Below are 21,075 nucleotides of genomic sequence, written 5' to 3' on the forward strand. Positions count from 1 at the left end.
AAGGGGGCATAATTTCCCCAAAATACATGTCAGAGTTATGGGACTTGACCCAGTGAGGTAGGTCATTGATCTAGAAAAAGAAAAAATGAGTTTCAAATCTATATGCCTTTTAGTAACAGCTGTATGTACTTGCACGCAAAACTTTAACCAGAATTTTCAAAGTCCAAAAGGGGGCATAATTTGGCCAAAATACATGTCAGAGTTATGGGACTTGACCCAGTGAGGTAGGTAATTGATCTAGAAAAAGAAAAAATAAGTTTCAAATCTATATACCTTTTAGTAATAGCTGTATGTACTTGCACGCAAAACTTTAACCAGAATTTTCTAAGTCCAAAAGGGGGCATAATTTGGCCAAAATAAAGGTCAGAGTTATGGGACTATGTGCTATCAACTAGTTTTATAACCCGAAGACACATCTGAAGTTTCAATTTAATATCTGCATTAGTTTTGGAGATAGTAACTTGCATGTAAAACTTTAACCAGAATTTTCTAAGTCCAAAAGGGGGCATAATTTGCTCAAAATACATGTTAGAGTTATGGAACTTGACCCAGTGAGGTTGGTAATTGACCTAGAAAAAGAATAAATAAGTTTCAAAGCTATATGTACTTGCATGCAAAAACTTAACCAAGGTGTGACGCCGACGCCGACGCCAGGGTGAGTAGAATAGCTAGACTATTCTTCGAATAGTCGAGCTAAAAATGATTTCACAGTATTAGGTTCTGCAGTTTTTGTCTCATTAGGCTCAGATTTGCTAGCAGTAAAGTCAAGTCCCTAAGTTGTGTTTGTCCTTGTGTATCAAAGTGTCAAAGAATCATGATGTAAATGTTAAATAATTTTTCTTTCAATGTTGGAACAATTTAACATTTTAAAAACTACAATAATACATTTGATCAGTGTTTAATAGGCTTCTGTTTGCAAAATTGCTATTCTTATCTACTATAAATATGCAAAAAAAATTGTAAATATTTTTGTTAATTTTTCTACAGACTTTGTGAAAAATTAAAACTACAAGCATAATATTTTAAACAAGGGAAGTACAGCAGATATTTCATTGTCTAAAATCTACAAAGTAAGCTGTTAGGCCCAATTTTGGTAAGGCTGAAAATAAAATTAAGTTTGTTTGACCTTTACCTACCGACCCGATAAAATTGCCCCGACTCAAATAATTCTATTGCATTCCAGAGTAAAAAAATATTTTTATTTTCTTATCAAAGGGAAAAAACTTATTTTGGTGCTTGAAACTGGCGATTATTTTATTTAACAAGTGCATAAATAATTATGGCAAGTGAGAAAGTAACCCGCGGTCAGCTAGCAGAAAATCGATAAAGCGGATTGTTTATTATCTTGTGTATTCCGAACACGTGTCAACTATGCCGATAACGTTGCCAAAGGCCATAGGATGCAGACGACAATCAAACCTCTTGTAACCGGAAAGCAATCTGACAAAAGGACATAATCTTACAAATCTAGTATCTAATTTACCCGCGAAACGTGAAGATACCAAAAGGTCATGCCGGTAATTTTTAATTCCACGAGCACGTGCGACCTATCGTAATATCTAATTTACATCACTCAACGTTACTTCTGTTTAAACATACATAAAAACGCGCGTAGTGCATTCATTTTTTGTTATTACCGCTTCAATATTGTTAGCACCGCTTAAAAAGTAATATAGTTTGAATTCTATAACGATATCGTGAGGAATGTAGGCAAAATTCTATAAAAACGGTCAAATTTAAATTTAGTTCCTTGTAAAATTCAAACAGTGCGATCTTAATTACTTATCTCTTTCTAAGAGTAAATAAATGATACATTCTATGGGCATAAAGTTCAGACTTTTGACCAGAAAGTACAAAAAAAACAGAATAAAAAAATCTTAAATGATGAAAAAGCGTCAGCAATTTAAATACATGACGTAAAACAATTTTTGGCGAACAGATTTATGAAAGTGCGGCAAAATAGCTCACAGTGATGGGATATCCGCAATTATCGTTTGACACATTTACCTGTCAGTTTATACAGGATATTGAATTCGTTTAACAAATTGAATTTGCTTTAACAAATTAGAGAAGAAACTTGTTTATTGATTAATTTAAAGAACCGAGGCGGTACGATCAATCGGTGATGTGTCACATGGCGCGAAAACATGACGTAATTCCATGACAATCTCGATCAACTATACCGCTTTGATCTCCACTTCAGATGCCATGATACCAACACACTTCTTTTAGCTCTTTGAGGTGGGTGTTAATTGATGATGGAAACGGGAGACAATCAAAATCCCCTTGATCAAAATCCCCTACACTAAAACATGACAGGGTGTTACAAAATCCCCTTCATACTTTTGCAGGGGGTATCATAATCCCCTCTGTGATTTTTACTTATTTCATAAAGTTCAAATACAACTATATACAACTTAAAAGTCTATTGCATAAAGCACATAAATACAATGCCTTTAGCATACATAATATAATTTAGAGCACTGATATCTATATATCTATAATGTTAATCACAGAGGGGATTATGATACCCCTTGCAAATGTGTGAAGGGGATTTTGTAACACCCAGTCATTTTTCAGTGGAGGGGATTTTGATCAAGGGGATTTTGATATACACTCGATGAAAACAAGAACAATGACTAAGTTTATCAACAGAATAATTACCGATAATCGTTTACGCTTTTTATTTCGCTTTCAACAATGGCTGGATTATGAATATTGTGTCCATATTTTTGGGACACTTTACAAAATAATCATTCTTCGGGAAATAAGTCCTAAAACGTGAAAATAACTAGTCCTAACACTTTTGGAAAATACGGTAGAGGCTAGACTGTGATTATTAATACTATCGATGCTGTTATTAAGGAGAGCAACTAGGTGGTGGAGATTACAAAAATACAGTGAAAGAAAAATGTCTGCTGTGAAAAGGAAATTTAAGAAGAACAAATATTATTGCTTACAAAGGAAACGTAGTGTACATGAGAATATTATTTGTCTACTATGTGTTATATCTGAAATTTGCTTGTACATAATACTGCTTTCACAACAGTGAGAGTATTACGGCAATAGACAGGCGAGGTTTACATCGGATTCCCTGATTTGTACGGCAGGTTTTCCTGACAAAAACACAGATTGCAGTCTATAATTACCGCTAATTTAATTATCTGTGAAAATATATTATAAACTGACTTAATTGTTGATTTCAAAATGTCTTAAATCAGAGATCATTTTGAAATGCATTTGTTTGAAGTGAGAAAATCTCAGTTTTCGAATTTCAAGAATTTGACAAGAACGGAAATGTGTTGAAATATTACAGGCTAGATAGTTTTAATATTTTAATTTTGTTATGCCAGGACAAAGAGCTATAAAAAATCTTATACTTCTTTTGCCAGGACAATGGCATAATAAATGGCTGCATGATGTTGGGAAACCCAATCTTGTTTCTGTTTTTAGTAACATAAGACCAATACGTGCAAGTAGCTTGAAGCTAAAAAATCATCACTTCTGCTTGCATACTGCCATTTCCGTTGTAAAAACCTTCTAAAACTCATAAAAAGTTATTATCTATTGAATTAAGCATCAAACACTTGTTGAAGATATTTAAAGCTGAAATTCAATAGTGTGTTTAGATGCAAAATATCGCGTATTTCACGCTATATTTTTCTGTACTTTTAAGCGCAGATGTAGTGAAAACAATCATGAAAAGACTTTTGACATATATATAAAGAAAAAGTATAGACACGAAAGATACTCAAAACTTTGGTAAAGTTTGCCTTATGTGCTAGTTAAGTCTGTGCCCATATTGTGTGTGCAAAGGCTAAGGGTTTATATAACAAGCACACATTTAACAGAGCATCTTCAGAGATTATCTACAAGCAATAGGTATTAAAAATATTATAACAGACTTTATCACTGAGACAAAAAACATTTAGAAAAACTAAAATATAATAAAATTATTTACCTACCTGCCTACCAACTGTAAAAATACTGGGTCGGTAAAGGTCAAACAAACATATTTTAATTTAGGCCTAATTAAACTGTCTTGATATGTTTTGATTTGAATTGATATCCAGCAAGTTTGTACTTATTGATCAACTTGGAAATTTTTGACTACTTCTCAACAATTTTGTTTAGTGATTGTGAATTATAGAAACATTTTAACATAAATTTCCAAATACTGAAGAAAAAGCTGGTTATCTTTACCTGTTTGCCATTGTGCAATTTCAAGAATGAGCTCAACATTTAACAATCAAATACCAGTAGAGACTGCACTTCATACTCAGTTTTATAACATCAGACTGATATGCAAATTTGACATTGGGACTCACCTAAATGCAGCTCTAATGTCTGGGTATATTTTTGGACCTCCAGCTATATTAGGTTCTGCAGTTTTTGCCTCATTAGGCTCAGATTTGCTAGCAGTAAAGTCAAGTCCCTCAAGGTCACTGAAAAATGATGCCCCCTGGGAGCCTTGTGCCTGAAATGACGATGAATTTCCAGGAGGGGATAATGATATCAGTCTTGGATCTGTAGTGTCTGTACTGTGTGGCAGAATTGATATAGACTGTGGTCTAACATTGCCCACATTTGACTGGCTACTTCTTGTTCCAATATTACTACCAGACTGATATCCATCTAGGGTGGTTCCATACGGCAAACTCATTGTATGACCTAGAAACAAAAATTTCACTGCACTCTTTACAAAATTCATAATCATTTTTTTGTAGAAAAGTGTGATACTGAACAAAAGAATTACAGGAAATAAGTTTGCACATAATATATTTGTTTCGGTTACTAAGTTATATGGCAAAAGTCAAGCTGTAAAGGTTGAAAAGACCCTAGGTGTATCTCTATTTATAGCACTATTTTTGACACAGCGGTGAGCTGATTAAGATGCTAGCCGATTTGTACATGTACAAAGTAATTTACACAGCAATGTGGAAGAATGACATCAAATCAGTGACCCCTTGGTACTGATAAAACACACAATCTTCTGAAAACAGACGAGTTGATAGTGTAACCGCCCAGTCTTCCTACTTAAATTAACACTACTTAAGTCTTTCAGATGATACTTTAAACAAAAGATCCATATATTGGTGCTTCACAAAGTTCTGTGATGCAAAAGAACCAGCCCTGAGAGGCTCTTCAAATTTCTTGTGCTCATATTGATTGAGCTATAATGCATACAAGCAGAGAAATCAGTGATAATAAAAAGAAATCATACCTGGGCGTCCCATCCAAGTTCTGGGTGGAACTGGAGGCGGAGCTTCATTCCTGTTACCTGAAGCACGATCCATTAGTTACCACCCTTAATCAGTGATCACATATCCTGAAAAATATTTATTGGTTTATATTAGGGATGGCAACAAATAGCATTTTTGGTATTCGAATATTCGGTCAAACTTCCGAATGAATATTCGAATATTCGGTCATCTACCATTATGGCATACGAAATACATTTATTTGTCGTATCAATTAGATAATCCGATTTATGTCAAAAAATAATATGCATCCCATCTGACTTGTTTCTACACTTTTCAGCATTTTTCTTTTTTCAAAGACATCTTTTATCGCCTTTTATCGATCAAAATCCGAGTCATTAGTTCAAGTGCTGTATGATGATTTTTAATTACCCGCGGTTCGCACGTGCCAAAAACAAGGTGAGTTGTTACAGATTTACATCAATTTGTGACCCGTAAAATTTTCTAAAGGTAAGCAATTAGCAGTATTAACTACAGGGTACACTGTCACCGCCATAGTGATTCACAATCTCGACACACTAATATACAAAATGACATGTCTGACAAAGACAGAAGCCATTTTTGCGCGACTTTATTGGGCAAATTAGATAAACGAATATTTCTGGTTCTTTCATTAGGCTTTTATTTATTTTTCATGATCGTGAGCTAAAAAGTACTCAGTGACCAAATGTTTTCTTATTTTGATAATATTTTTGATCATTTTTATGTGCTTTTAGAAAGAATCATGGTTGTTAAACTACATTAATCAGATTGCTTGAAGACTGGAAATTTGCTTTGGACCGAAATGAATATATAGCAGCCATTCTTATGGACTTATCTAAAGCGTTCGACTGCCTTCCCCATGACATTTTGTTACATAAGATGTCATGTTACAGGATATCTGACCAATCTGTAAAACTGTTACAATCATACTTATCAAACAGAAAGCAATAAATTAAAATAGGTCAAATTGTAAGTACTTGGGCAAATTTACAAAAGGGAGTTCCTCAAGGCTTTATCTTAGGGTTCCTATAATTTAATGTTTTCATTAAAGACATTTTCTATTTTATTCAGAGAGGAACTTTATACAACTATGCAGATGATAACACACTGTCTTTCCATTCCCCTAAGTTTGACGAACTAGTAAAAGTTCTCCAAGATGAAAGTAAAATTCTTCTTGACTGGTTTTATTTTAACTGCATGCAAGCCAACCCTGACAAGTTTAAGGCCATAGCTGTTGGCAAGAAACTATCAGCAAATCCCCTGTTTTTAATTTAGGAAACACCCACATTTCTTGTGATAAGCTGTCAAACTTTTGGGGGTGGACATTGACTGCAAGCTGAAATTTGATATTCATATTAGCAACATTTGTAAAAAGGCTGCTCAGCAGGTAAATGTTTTAAAAAGAATTGGATGTAATCTAAATATATTAAATCGGCTTGCCATATTCTACACTTTTCAAGTTTTGTATTGTCAAATTTTAACTTCTGTTCACTAACTTGGCATTTTTGCTCAGAAACTAATACCAAGAAAATGGTAAAGATTCAAGAGCGAGCTCTTAGATTTGTGTATAATGATTATTTGTCCTCATCTGCAGTTTTACTTAAAAAAGCAAATTTACCGTAATTACATGCACGCAGAATGCGAACCATGGCCTTAGAAACTTTTAAAATTGTTAATAACATTGCTCCACCGGTCTTATCTGATCTTGTTGTTAAAAAATCTACAGGTATTAATTTTAGGTATTCAAATTTATTACAGGTACCAGCTGTAAGGACAACCTCTTATGGTAAGAACTCCTTCAAGTATGCTGCGCCGGTGCTGTGGAACTCACTACCAGAACACTTCAGGACCTGTTCCAGCTTCAACCAGTTCAGAAGCCTAATATCTACATGGAGTGGCAGGGACTGTAAGTGTATCGCCTGCAAACCAGGTCAGCTAGCTCCTACAGCATTGGTGGGACCTACTTGGAGTTCAACTATGTATGTACATGTACTTGTATTTTTTTTGTTTGGTGTTGTTTAAGTTTTCTTTTTTGCATGTTGCTTTTCCCTGCCTAGATCTTAGTTTCAAGCCTTTGGCTATTTTGCTTAGCAGTGTCAAAATTATACTCATGTGCTTAGCAGTGTCAAAATTATATTCATGTTGTAATGTTCTGTATTCAACCTCTCTGTGTTTGTATTAACTGTAGATTGCTGTATTTCTAAATTACCTACTACTTAGTTACTTCTGTTTTTGTGCTGTGCTTGTACAAATTGCTTAACTTGTGCTATTATATGCTGATCGGTCCTAGGACAACTGTTGTTCCTGATTTTTATCAACGCTCTCCCGGAGTGCGTCAAATCCACAATCAGACTGTTCATCAGCAGAAGTGCAATGTTCTCCGTGTGACAAGATCCACAACCCCCATGACCTTCACATACCATCTGAAGAGTGTTCAACTATGTGTAGACAGCAGTACAAAGTATCTTGGTGTGGATATACAGTCTACCCTGGTCTGGAACCAACACATCAACCCCATAACCAAGAAGGCCAATAACATGCTCGGCTTTCTCAGAAGGAACCTATCAAAGGCTACAGAAGAAACCAAAACCAATGCCTATTACACCTTGGTGTGTTCCAACTTGGAACACTGCTGTACAGTATGGAGTACCCACACAAAAGGCCAAAGAGACCAGGTCGAAATGGTCCAGAGAATAGCAGCACGCTTTGTTACAAACTGCTGCAGAAACACACAGACATGTTACAACATCTAAATTGGGACTCAATGGAAAACAGAAGAAAGAATACGCAACTCATTATGCTGTACAAGATAGTTAATGACCTTGTTGACATACCATCATGACGTTGCAGTATCTGAAACCTGCAGATTCACGGACAAGAGCATCACACAAACATAAGTTCAAGCATAAATCACTTCAAGTACAGCTTTTTCCCCAGAACCATTCCAGTGTGGAACAGACTTCCAGTCAGCTTCGCTGAGGCTCCTTCTTTGGCATCATTCAAGAGGGAGCTGTCTGCCCAGCCTTTCTAAGGGGATCTACATGCCTGTCTGTTGCATCTCTGATGACGGGGGAGCACTGCCAGCGTGACCTTGTGTCCTGGTAGCGCCACGCAAGCTGGACTGGTCACTGATGGGATGTAGTAGATGGCATATTCACACTTTGTATCATACTTTTATCTTTTATGCACCCATTCTTGACCGTACTATTTTCTGTCTTTACTGTTTTTATCGTGATTTTGTTTCTTGTCCGATTCTTTGCGCACCGTTAAATCATGGTCAACGATGACAGTTTAACGTATCATATAGATGTAGATGATGCAATATATGGCATTGTACTTTTTTTTTCCATTATTTCACTTGCAGTCAATGGTCTTTCTGCCTGTTTTTGCTATTATTACACCTGCTTATATATTTTGTTTGCTCTTGTACTTTTGTGTTGCAAGCTATGATATCTGCAAATCTGTTGCAAACATTACCGTTGGGTCTTTTAATATGCTCAAAACACTTGGTCTTTCCGCACTTCCTGTTATACTTTTATATAACAATTTTTATTAAAGTTTTCTGTGATTCATTTCTTGCCTTTTAATTGACACATAATATCATTGTTTTTTTTTACTTGCATATTTCCTTTCTTAACATTAATCTTAACATTATAATTGCAGCTTTTTATACAATAGTTTTGATATATATACTATATGTTATTTTGTAGTCGGTTCAAAAGCTCACATGAGCTTATGTTGTACTTGTTTGCTATCTTTCCAACTTTAAATAAATCTTATCTTATCTTAGACGACGCACGACCCCAGACAATGACTGGTCACAATAACTCACCTTGAGCACTTCCTGTTTGCAAAACTTCTGGGCAAATAATATAGTCAATATCATTTGAAGGTAAATCTATTGCTTCATATCCTTCATATCAAAGTCCTTGATGGTACTGATCACTTTGCCACATACTGAATTTGGCACATTCCTTTTTATATATAACGCCAGTACTAATTTGATAATTACTTGATGCTGAACTATCAAGACAGATCTATGAACATTGAGAGTAATGTTTGTACTTGGCCTAGTATTCTTATACAGTGCTTTAGGGTATACTATAGCAGATAGCTAACAATTTTTTCTTGTATTCCAGTTCAAAGAAATGAAATTTAGTAGGTTTTTTTCTGTATATCAGACAGAAATAGTTAGATTCTTTTCAAGCATTCAGATTTTAATAGAAATTCATGTGTTTTTTCTCTTTATGTCATTGTTTACATATGCGCTGATTTAGTGTGTACAGGATAGCTTTGGTTATCTTTTCAATTAAATAGTTTAAAATCCTGATCTAAACAAACTCCCAAGGATTGTTTTACTATGAATTAGAATAATTATGTATACTTTTTTCAAAACATTCGACTTTTTGAATTTCTATCAGAAACTTTGTATTCACCAATGTTTTGAACATAGACTCTGAGACTGATTTAGTCAGTACAGGATAGCTATGATTTTCATTTTATGACATTTGAAAAATAACAAAACAAGCAAACATTTAAAATGCATGTTAGAATGTGTGTCTGCAACTCTGCATACCAATAAAAGAATGATATGAAAATTTATACACTACTTCAAGTCTAAATAAAAACATATCAACCTAAAATCCGCTATACCCTAAAGCACTGTATCAAATTGTAAATATTGCTATCTATAGCAAACATTTATGAACAAGAATCATTCATTACATATTGATTACTAAAAGATAACCCAAAGTTCACAAGCTCAGCATCTGGTAAATGGAAGCCTAGAATTCATCAGGTCTAGGAAAGTGGAGTATTTACAGATCATCTGTAAATTTACAGATAATCTATAAATTTACAGATTTTTCAATCTGTAAATTTACAGATTGTGTGTATGAAAACTGATGAAATTACATTTATTCTCAAAACCGCAGCTTGGAATTAATTGGTTTATTTACAGCATGCATAAATTAAGGTCGTTTGTGGGTTTCAGCCATTTTTGTTGACTATGAGTTTTTGGCATTTTAAGAAAAATCAAAGTCAACAGAAATGACTGAAAGTTACAATTGACCTTTATTTATACATACCATAAGTAAATCAATTAATTTCAAGCTGCGATTTTGTGTCTAAATATAATTTTAGCAGTTTTCAAACACTTGATCTGTAAATTTACAGATTGAAAAATCTGTAAATTTATAGGTTATCTGTAAATTTACAGATAATCTGTAAATACTCCACTTTCCTAGAACTGTTCATATAGGCATCTGTTAGTGTTACTGAACATTTTATCTACAAACAGTTCCTTAAACTTTAAATGGGTAGGCATCCGTGTATTTGTCAAATAATTTTGGTGATTGTGTCTAATTAATCTGGAAACTGACACAAAACGGTATGTAGTCCTAGATGTGTTCAACATTGCTGCTGCCAACTAGGAATTTTTTTAGAAATTACACATATATATCGTCACTTTGATGTAGATAATCAATAAATGGCAATAAAAACTAATGGCAAAACTTTGTTATGATTAATACGACAGCATGAACACTTTTATATGATGTTTACCTTGCTATTATTTAAAGGAAACGGGGCGTAAATTTCTAAGCATTTTGTTTGTTTTTTGAGGCCATTACTTCCGGGTTACGTGTAAAATATACCGATAACTAAAAATATCAATATTGTTGTCAGTGTCTGACAATAGAATTTATTTTATTACAAAGTATGTCTCATTACACGTCTAATAATATATACTAAATATCATATTAATTGTAAAACACAATACATGTTTGGTGGTTAATCCACATGCAGTTAGGTGTTACTCTTTCCCATTTGAAGGTGCGATTACTATTGAAATTTCTACTCTTGGTGCAAGTTGTTGAGTACGCCTTCGACTGACCCTGTTTATATCTGATATAGCTTTTCACCAGGTTTCTTTTTGTTGTGGGCCTACTTTGCGATGCAAGACTCTCTGGCTATGTTTACTGTGTGCTTTGTGCTTCTGAGAAATATATTTTACTTTATACACAAGCTCTGATATTTTAATTGTCACTAACAGTAGAGCCTTTCCAAGCGGGGAGTTATTTAATTCACACTAATTTGTTGAAAATATGGTAAGTGCGAGGTTGCCTTGTCCCATTCCTATTCGCTGTCCCTATTTCCATTTTGAGTTTAATCTGTTTCGTATATATGTTATTTATATCTTGCATATTGGCGATGGTACTTTTCTTTTTGTGACCCCCCACCCAACCGCCAGTCCCCGCTTTAACGTCACCTCTCCTTTTAATTATGAATGGAGTTTGGTATCTACCATATATTGGGTGGAGCTCCAAATTGGTGATTTTGTCTCTGCCGTCACTTGGCAGTGCATATATAGCTGTGTAATTCCTTTTTGTTCATTTTTTCCTTCATGCTCATGCCTGTTTGTTTTGCTTTGTCTGTGTAGGTGTATGTTTCTGTGTGTGTGTGTGTGTGTGTGTGTGTGTATGTGTGTGTGTGCATGCATACCTGCGTGCCTCATGTTGGCCGTGTGCCTGTCCATATTTACACTGCAGGGTTTGTGTTTCTTGGGAGGCTGTGTTTTTGGAACTTGATTCCCCCTTGCTTTCCCCTTCAACGGTACGATACCCCAGTCCCTTCCTTTATCCTGTTCTCATTTTTATATATTGCTTTTAATTGAAATGTACTTGATGCTGGATTTGTAAGCAACCTGTCTGCTATATCTTTCCACTGCTGTTTCTATTCGTGTGCTATGCGATGTATTATTCTGACTTTTCTTGTTGAACTCCTTACTTCCAGGAAATCTACCTTTTCTTTTTAACTTTTGTATTAAATATCTCTTAGTAGAGCGAGTAACTTTAGTTTTCTAAAATTTCCTAAATATATTAAAAAATGAAGCAATACAACCATATTGATTCTGCATTTCTGAATAAGGACTTTACAAATACAGATCTACAGCAACTAGAACATATAATAAATGAAAAGTAACTTACCGTATAATTCACGTCTGGTATCATTTGTAGAGGGCAGTGTCAGCGTCAAAATATCCCGTGGTGAAGGACGCAACATACCTATATTGAGCGTGTTTATTTCTCCATTGAATACTGACAAGAGGTCTAACTGTAGTTCGGATTAGGGATATCATCTTTTCGCACTATATTTACTATATTTGTCTTTGAGCCATTCTATTTTTTCTGTTTTTATGGTGCAAGATGGTAGATGCATATCGTATCTGCCGTCGGACAAGAGTTTCGGCATTTTCGTTGGTTGTTGAGGTGTTTCATTTTATGGAGCAAAGAATTTTATTCGCACTTGAAGATATTTTAGTAGATGTGTGCATTCCAGTTTCAATCTGTAGCTAAGTCGATTCCAAAATATTTTGATATTGCACTGAAGACTGATTCAAATTAAGATATGCCTATGGTGTAGAAATTAGGTTTTGATAACATTTTTGTTTCTGTGAGGTGCAGTGCCCTGGAACAACTGATACGGGGACTGGAATGTGGCATTTATCTTATCTTATGCTGTCGTCCAATCGAGGCATATGCCGTAGGTTATTCTGCTATTACTCACACACTTACGCCTTACAGTTTAACTCGTCCTTTCAGTGAAAATCTGAGGAATCATTTGTTGAATTTTTTGTTGAAAACAAAAGTTCCGATATGAAATTATTGCCTGCATCTGTTATCTACATTAATGTTACATTTCGCCCTGTGAAAATGGCTAAATCTAGGCTTGTCTTACCCAAAGAGAAAGATGTCGGTTTTTACATGATATTTGCCTTGTTGATTCAGAGTATTTAGAACAGTAAAATTAGGACATATTTTAATGAAAATAGCAAGTTAAAACTGTAAACTGTTGCCTGTAAATATTTTTTTATGATATTGCTTTGTTCTTCACCATTTAAATGCGTGTTAAAAAACAAAGACAAATATCAAACAGGGAATACCACGCACCAAAAACGCAGCCTCCTCAAAACGAAACCTACAGCACGCAGACACGTGCACCACACACACACACACACACACACACACAGCCAACACATAAGGACAAAACGAACAAACAAAGGAACCTAGATGATTTTCTGCAGTTTTATCTAAAAGTTCGGAATACTAAATGTAACTTCGTTGTCGGCCTTTTTTTTTAATTCATTGTTATTTTAATTTAAATACATTGTATTTTTCACACATTAGTTTTACGATTAAATTAGTTAAACTAATTTTTGGAGTTTATACAACAATTTCGTTTGAAACATTTTCTGCGTTCAAGAAAAATGTTTGTTTCTGTATGTAGAAATCTGACATTATAAACAATAGTTATAATTATGGCTCTACAAGATCAAGAAAAGTGTCAGCTTTCTGGGGTTTTTTATTCCATTTTATTTATTCAAATCAACAAAAACCGGACCTTTGATAAAGGTTTGAAGTTACGTGGTAAAATATTTCTCGAGTTAATTCACAATAATTAAGCATATCACCACATGCAGTCGTATGTTGTTTTTCCTTCAGAATCCCTTAAGATCAATCTCTGATCATCTAATTATCGCCACGTGACTGGTAAACCATTTGAACAAAAAATGTTATAGCTCCATGATTAACATAAGGTAATATGCTAATTACACGCTAATCGATAGTGGCGAAAACAAAATATCGATCGCTAACGACTGGTCGATATTTACAGGTATGGACGACAGCATAATACAGATAAATGTATTGATTTATACGTGTGTCTACTCCCCGTATTTGACCTTCCTGAGTGCCTGGCATTTAGAAGGATTACACTTCATATCCAACTCATTTTCCTAATTTTCTAAATAGTTCAATTTTTAAAGGAGTCTGCTGTCATCGGAAGAATTTTTAATAAGGCAGACTACCAGTAGTTCCTGTTTCTCATCATGACCAATTAAGATTTTTATACTATGCATACATTTTCAGCTTGTTAATATAATCAAGGCTTGTTTGTTTCAGAATTCAGAAAAGATACATATGGTATTATTAATTATCTTGCTTTTAGTCACACCTAGTTTATAGTTCTTTTATACTATTCTTTAATTTACACTTTGTTAGCTTTTTTAATGAATTGTTAAAAGGCTAGTCCCATTTAAAAACTATAAGCTTGTCTTTAAGTTGTATTTGTAGAAATAAAATAAAATGATATAAAAAGAGGAACTGTTATGTTAAACTGGTGAAATTTTGAGATTATGAATTTTTATCATGTGACACACTAGTAAGGCGAAAATCTTTGTGGCATGTTTCCATTTTATGTATCGATTGACTCCAAAGTCTAAATCTCGAATTGGATACTAATTTAAACTTGTGATACAAGGTCCTGACTGTGACTTCCAACTGGTTACCATTTTTTTAAATCAAAGTTACGTTGTGCATAGTTAGTAAGTCTTGTACGTGGGTTTCTGGCAAAATGGACAGAAAAATAAGACATATCTGATCGTTAATTTATATAGGAAAGTGCAGAGGACCAAATAGAGATCAAACGCATCGGTCGAATATTACAATACTTTTTCATAGGAAGCAACGCTGTTAAAGGAGCCTACACAAGATATAACCAGAACTTCTTTGGAATTATCACTTTCCAAGACTATACATTGACTTATATTGAGTAAAATACCTCAAACAACTTGAGTATTTGTGGGCAAACACCATAGTCTTGAAGTTTTAGAAGAAGTGTAAAGTGTTTAATCTTGGTCAAAATATTACCTGAGATCAAGCCAGTTTGTTTATAAATGGAAATATTGTTAAAAATTTCGTTTGTTTATTCAATCAGTTGAGTCTCACAAGACCTTTGTCAAGAGAGACATGTTGCAGGTAATAAAGAATGTTTTGTCCAGTAATGAGATCAGAAACATTGGAAGTATGTATATGTCTTATTGTAAAATATAATATACAAGATTAGAGACCATCTACTGTTTTCCCATAGACTTTTGTTATAACGGATGAATTAGGACGGACTCAAAATTAACTTATTCCCAGATATACGATAACCTCATCCTATAGTAATTTCCATGTACTTTTTGATTTGGGTGCTCAGACCAGATGTAATAATTTTACGGGTTACTAAAATTTCTCTGTTTGAACAGCATGCAGGTCTTAGACCCAAGAAAATAGATATTTGAAAGATTACTACCAAAACATCAACATGTCTCGGGATCTTCTTCTTCTTTTCCGCCTTAAGAGGCGAACCGCATGTAATGCGTCAAATCCAACAAATGAATGGTGGTATACTTATTATTTATACTAAATTGTATATTTATGTTTATACTGAGCACATTATTTAACTTGCTATTCTGAGTTCGTGAGATGCATAAATTGTAAGCCTATCAATTGTTCTAATAATTTGGGTGTAGTCCCGTGCCGAACTGATGAAGTTTATGCAAGCTTATTCTTTAAATTCAAATGTCTATATCTTTCAGTATGAAGTCTGAACACTTACTTTTTTACAACTTTATTCAAGATCACAGAGTTTCTGTATAGCCTTTTTATCATATTTGTCAATATTCAACACTCTCGAACTGTCAATTATCAAATAAACTTTTTGAAAATCCTCCAGGTGATTCCAGTTGAGTTCACTGATTGCAGACAGTTCGTATATCATTCAATGCAGGTATTCTCGCACAAGAAAGAGTTTCACAGTATAACAAGAAATATTCCATTGTCTCGTTTCCAGAACGACAAAGATTACATAGAGGATCAACTACATTTTGGTTGAATGCTGCTCTATTACTTTGCAGAATGTATGTTCCAGTCATGAATTTGAGTTTCAATACAAATCTGTTTGCATCATTTGTGAACTTTGCTTCAATTTGTAAAAGAGGGTGGGGTTTCCCTGGTTGAAGGGTAGAACAGTTGAGGTACTTTAATGACTTTAAGCCATTATATTGTGTAAGAATTAAAGACTTCTAGTGTTCGTCTACAACGTGGTGAACAGTCTTTTTCCAATGGAGTTTACTTTTTGGATTGTCTAGAAGTTCTTCCGGATCTCCCAGATCATACAAATAAAAAAGCTTGGACAATTCTATAAACCAGCTATTACTATCTGGAAGTTTGACAAGTAGTTGTCTTCTAGCCAGTCGTTTTTCGACTGAATTTTCGTCTTGCAAACATAATGTTGTACAGTGTTAAAGCTCTTTTATGGATCTGAGCTTCTATGGGCAAAAACAAAAAACGGTCAAAATGTAGACTGCTGCGTTTGCTGTATTCGATGGTAAGGCAAAAAGCTGTTTAAATTTTTATTCTGGAACAGTTCCAGCCTATCAAGTAATCTTGTCCTTGGGAGGATGATTTCCAGACCGTACAAAAGAATAGGTGTAACATACATTCGGAAAAGTGTAAAATAGACCGAGTATCAAGTCCTCCTGAGGCGTGCAATCCCACCGGCAAGAAACTGTATACTGTTCGTCTAGCATTCTGTATGTTTCTGTCAACATTCTCTGCCACAGTGACTTTGATGGAATTGGCCCTCTTGAGACCTAGATGGGTACTTGAATTAACATTGGCTATTTCATTGTATATTTTATATATTTCATTATGAGTTTGATTAGACTTTTTTTGGAAAGACTTTAAGTGCTTCCGTTTTCTTTGGTTGAAGAATGTATCTTTCAAGGTTGGAGTAATCTTCGGCCATTGACAGTAAAATTCTGGAGTCATCAGACTTTTTGGAGTTGATTGTAATGTCATCAGCACAAGCTGTAGCATTACATTTTATATTACCAATTCTGCATCCATATGGAGCATCTGCAAGCCTATGGAGTAGGGGATTGACATATAACTTATACAGATCTGTACTCATAACCCCACCTTGACGAATCCCCTGATAAACTGGAAATGATTCAGACAACTAGGAGTTCCACTTGACAACACTCTCGGTCTGTTGATGTATACTGTAAATAAGCGCCCAATGTTTGTCCATAATTCCGGACTGGTAAACTCTGCGAAGTAAATGCGAATGGTTGACAACGTCAAAGGCCTGCTTGGCATCAAGAAAAATAATCTCCAAATCCTCAGTTTGGTCTTTGCTTTCCCTAATCAGCTCTTCAAGAATTAAAGATGCATGAAGGGGTGAAGTATTTGCAGTAAAGCCGCGTTGGTAAGGGTGTTGATTTTCTTGGAAAGTTGCAGATACTCTGTTTTTTACAATAGTTTCTATAACTTTTTCAAGCACCGGCAGAACTGTAATGCCTCTATAGTTTAAGGCTGAACGGGAATCACCTTTGTTCTTAAAGATTGGTGTCAATAGACCGACCTTAAGAGACTGTTGGACTTCTCCGGTCTCAAAAACCAGGTTAACTAGGGTGGGTATTGCTCTATGAAGACCTTCACCACCGTTGAGTAGACTTTCAACCCATAAATATCCGCTGCTTCACCATTATTAATAGACGCCATTGCCTTCTTTAAGGAATAAGGTCAGTAATTCGGTCGAAAATGTGCTTCCGTGGTGTAGTCGAAAGAAGTCCATAATAAATAGATCCTAATTTTCCCATTTTTTTGCGCAAATTCGTGTAGAACGAGTGCTTTAATCACCGTTTCTCACTACTAGAAGACATTCTGCATGAAATGAGACGGTTTTCATGTTCATACACCCCACATGGCAAGTTTTGCAGATCGAAACCGGAAGTAGGTGTTTATTGCGCGGACGAGAGTAAATATGCGCCATTTTTAGGGTAGCAGACCACAACTGACTGGCATTTCACTAGGAACTACATAACCCCCTATTTTCTTTTCATTTTTTCGTTAATTTGTGATAGAACTTTCATGAAAAATAGGTGTAGGAAAAAGTGATGTTCTCTAAAGATAAGTAAAGACGATATGAAGTTGTCGTTTTTTATATGAAACAAAGAAGGATTTGAATTACTGACCTTTAACCTTAACCCGTTACACACATTTTCTTGGATGGATGAGATGATAACAATATTTAGATTATGTGGTCGTAAATATATTAAATGACCCAATTAACAAGTATGTCAACATGAACTATTCTAAGAAAATATGTATTTTTCTGGACAACGAAGCTTTGATATAAAGTGAATGATGTTGGGATTTAAAAAGCTGAATTTTATACATAGGTAAATGTCCAAATTGTTGTAAAGAGATTGTGAGAATGGAAGTATTTCTCTAAATGGTGAGATGTCTTCCTCAAAACAGAAGTCCGAACTTAGTTCAGAAGGCATGGGTAATCTAGCTAAAACAATTCAGCTTCAGAGATGTTATATGCTGTTTTGGATCTCTGAGCTGAAATGAACCCGGTATTGAAACCTAACCAGAAATTGTGCCAGACGTCTGTCATGCTGTAATTTCATCAAGTCAAATGCTAGTCTTAGTCAAATGCCACAGACTAAGTTGCCTTTTTAGCTCGACTATTCAAAGAGTAGGGGAGCTATCCTACTCGCCCCAGCGTCGGCATGAGCGTCACACAAATGTTAAAGTTTGCGTACCACCCCAAATACTTTCAAAGTCCATTGAGATATTGCTTTCATATTTTGCATACTTGTTTACCATCATGACCCCAGTCTGTAAAAAGGAGGAGGCAGTTCTATCAAGCATTTTGACTGAATTATGGCCCCTTTTCGACTTTGAATAAATGTTAAAATTTTGCGTACCACCCTAAATATTTTAAAGTCCATTGAGATATTGCTTTCGTATTTTGCAAACTTGTTTACCATCATGACCCCAATCTGTAAAAAGGAGGAGGCAACTCTGTTAAGCATTTTGGCTGAATTATGGCCCCTTTTCGACTTAGAATATGCTTCTTGTAATGTTAAAGTTTTACTCATAGCTTGTATTATACTATCAAGCACTGAGAATAGTCAAGCGCGCTGTCCATTCACAGCTCTTGTTATTTAATGTATTTTTAAGGCAGTGGCTAGGTTCTGGCTACCTAGACTAAAGGTCTAGGTAGTCGGCTGTATAATTATATACATATCATATATGAACATTTAAGTCCAGGTAGTCAGCTCTTTAATAAAATGTATTATAAATGATCGTTATATTCTTGTGATTTATTATTTACTATTTGTGATTTACTTGATTATTTCGCTGTATTTACGCACTCATATTATAAATTTTTGAAGACAATGGGTTGTTTATTATATATTGAAAGACATTTTTGAAATATGATGTCAATTGTCAGAGATCCTTTAGATTTAGGTCTTTTGATAGGAAAAAAAGAAGAAAAAAAGAAAAAGAAAATATAAATAGAATATTAAAAAGATCAAATAAAAAGCATGCGTCATGCTGTAGACTGAGTCAAAATAGACTGTTAATATCTGTTTTTCGTTGGGGGTGGTGGGGGTGGGGTAAAGATATTACAGTTTATTAAAGAGCCGGCTACCTTGAAGAGCCAGCTACCTTGATATATGATATATATGTATATATAGAGCTGGCTACCTAGCCACTACATATTTTTAATCCATTTTTCTTTTGATCTGACATAAAATGGACCACACAACACCATTTAAAAATGAGTTAAACACAATATTTTGCCCACCATTGCAGTTAAAATTGTCACGTGATCGAGGTACACTTCCTTTTTTTATAAACAAATCTAGCAGGAAAGAACCATTATTTATGGAATTTTTTGTGAATTTAAACTTCCTGAGGTATGTTTTTATGAACTAAAATTCTTACATTTATATTAAATCAAATTCATAAGATATGAAAACTGTTGATCCTCAAATTGAAAACTTTCAAAAGTAACCATGGCTATGAACTTCTCATGACATCAACAGTTTCTCATGAATGTCAGTGTGCAGATGTTGCGGTTAAACCTGGTTAGGTAAACAAATGGGGTTACACCATAATTTAATGGATTTGACCATCAGCATTAAAAATAGCTTCAGTTAAGTTATGGTAGCCAGAAATAGGATTATACAAATTAGGCAATTCAGCATTCTGGATGTTACTCGGCCAGATAGGCTGTGCAGGATTTTTTTCTTTTCCAAAAAGTAAATTTGGAAAACCTCAATGTTCAAACTCTTTGGAACTTATAATATTAGAAGTGTCTACCCATCTGGAAAACAGATGCTTTGCCTGCATTCTAGCCATCCTGTAACTGGATGCCTAGTTTATCCACCAAGGATTTGCTAGATGTCTAGTAATGAACTTATTTATGAATTACGTATTTTTCAGTTAAAATATTGTGTGTTAATTTAGATACGTTGCTAACCTTCTTATCTTCAATCTTTAAAATTGTGCTAAAAATGCTGCTTATAAAGTTATGTATGTTGTTTAAAAAAGCATTTTAGTTGTTGTTGTTCTGATAAATATTTGATAAATAGAAGTTTCAATGATAATGTAAAGATAAAGACTTAGTGTTGTATAGAATATTTGGTACAGAAAAAGTAGAGAAATTATGAAAATACCTTTTTAGCATGCTTATGGCATGCCCTAAACATGTTCACAACAATAAGAATATTTTTCTTAAAATCAAATATTTCTACGCCATTATCATATTTGTCACACCTCGATTTTAACTTGTTGTTGAGAAACAGAAATTAAAAAATTGTTGAATTTTTGGTCTGAATATTGCTATGTTTGGCAAACAAAATATGACATATTAAATAAATTTTTTACACTTTTCTAAATAAATTGATTCATACCAAACGGCTAGAAAAACCCTGGCGGATAGGCTAGGCATCCAGTTACCGATATCCATAACCAGAGCCCACAAATCAACAACACTACCAAAAGCATGTATGGAAGGTTTTTAAACATTTTTTTTTATGCCCTCACCATAAAATGGGTGTAGAGGGGCATATAGTGTTACCCCTGTCTGTGTGTGTGTTTGTTTGTGTGTGTGTGTTTGTGTATTCGGGAAAGGGTGGTGTTTG

At 34.5% G+C, this 21,075-nt stretch overlaps 2 protein-coding genes across 8 annotated transcripts in view; one reads left to right on the forward strand and one right to left on the reverse strand.

Annotated features, from left to right (window-relative positions):
* LOC123536860 (phosphatidylinositol 4-phosphate 3-kinase C2 domain-containing subunit alpha-like) overlaps positions 1 to 10,879 on the reverse strand; it is a 94,948-nt gene extending 84,069 nt beyond the window's left edge. For all 7 annotated transcript variants that reach the window (XM_053528216.1, XM_053528219.1, XM_053528217.1 and 4 more), the window contains exons 1-3: positions 10,806 to 10,879; positions 5,225 to 5,329; positions 4,329 to 4,671 (exon numbers count right to left, since the gene is read on the reverse strand). In XM_053528216.1, coding sequence (XP_053384191.1) covers positions 4,329 to 4,671; positions 5,225 to 5,297 — 416 coding nt within the window. In that variant the 5' untranslated portion in view covers positions 5,298 to 5,329; positions 10,806 to 10,879. The remainder of the gene's footprint in view (positions 1 to 4,328; positions 4,672 to 5,224; positions 5,330 to 10,805) is intronic.
* A 7,308-nt stretch (positions 10,880 to 18,187) lies between these two features.
* LOC123537344 (uncharacterized) overlaps positions 18,188 to 21,075 on the forward strand; it is a 57,960-nt gene continuing 55,072 nt past the window's right edge. Inside the window, exon 1 of the mRNA XM_045321028.2 lies at positions 18,188 to 18,312. The gene's annotated coding sequence lies outside the window, so the exon portion shown is untranslated. The remainder of the gene's footprint in view (positions 18,313 to 21,075) is intronic.

The sequence above is a fragment of the Mercenaria mercenaria genome, chromosome 17 (genome assembly GCF_021730395.1).
Source record: "Mercenaria mercenaria strain notata chromosome 17, MADL_Memer_1, whole genome shotgun sequence".
Lineage (NCBI taxonomy): Eukaryota > Metazoa > Mollusca > Bivalvia > Venerida > Veneridae > Mercenaria > Mercenaria mercenaria.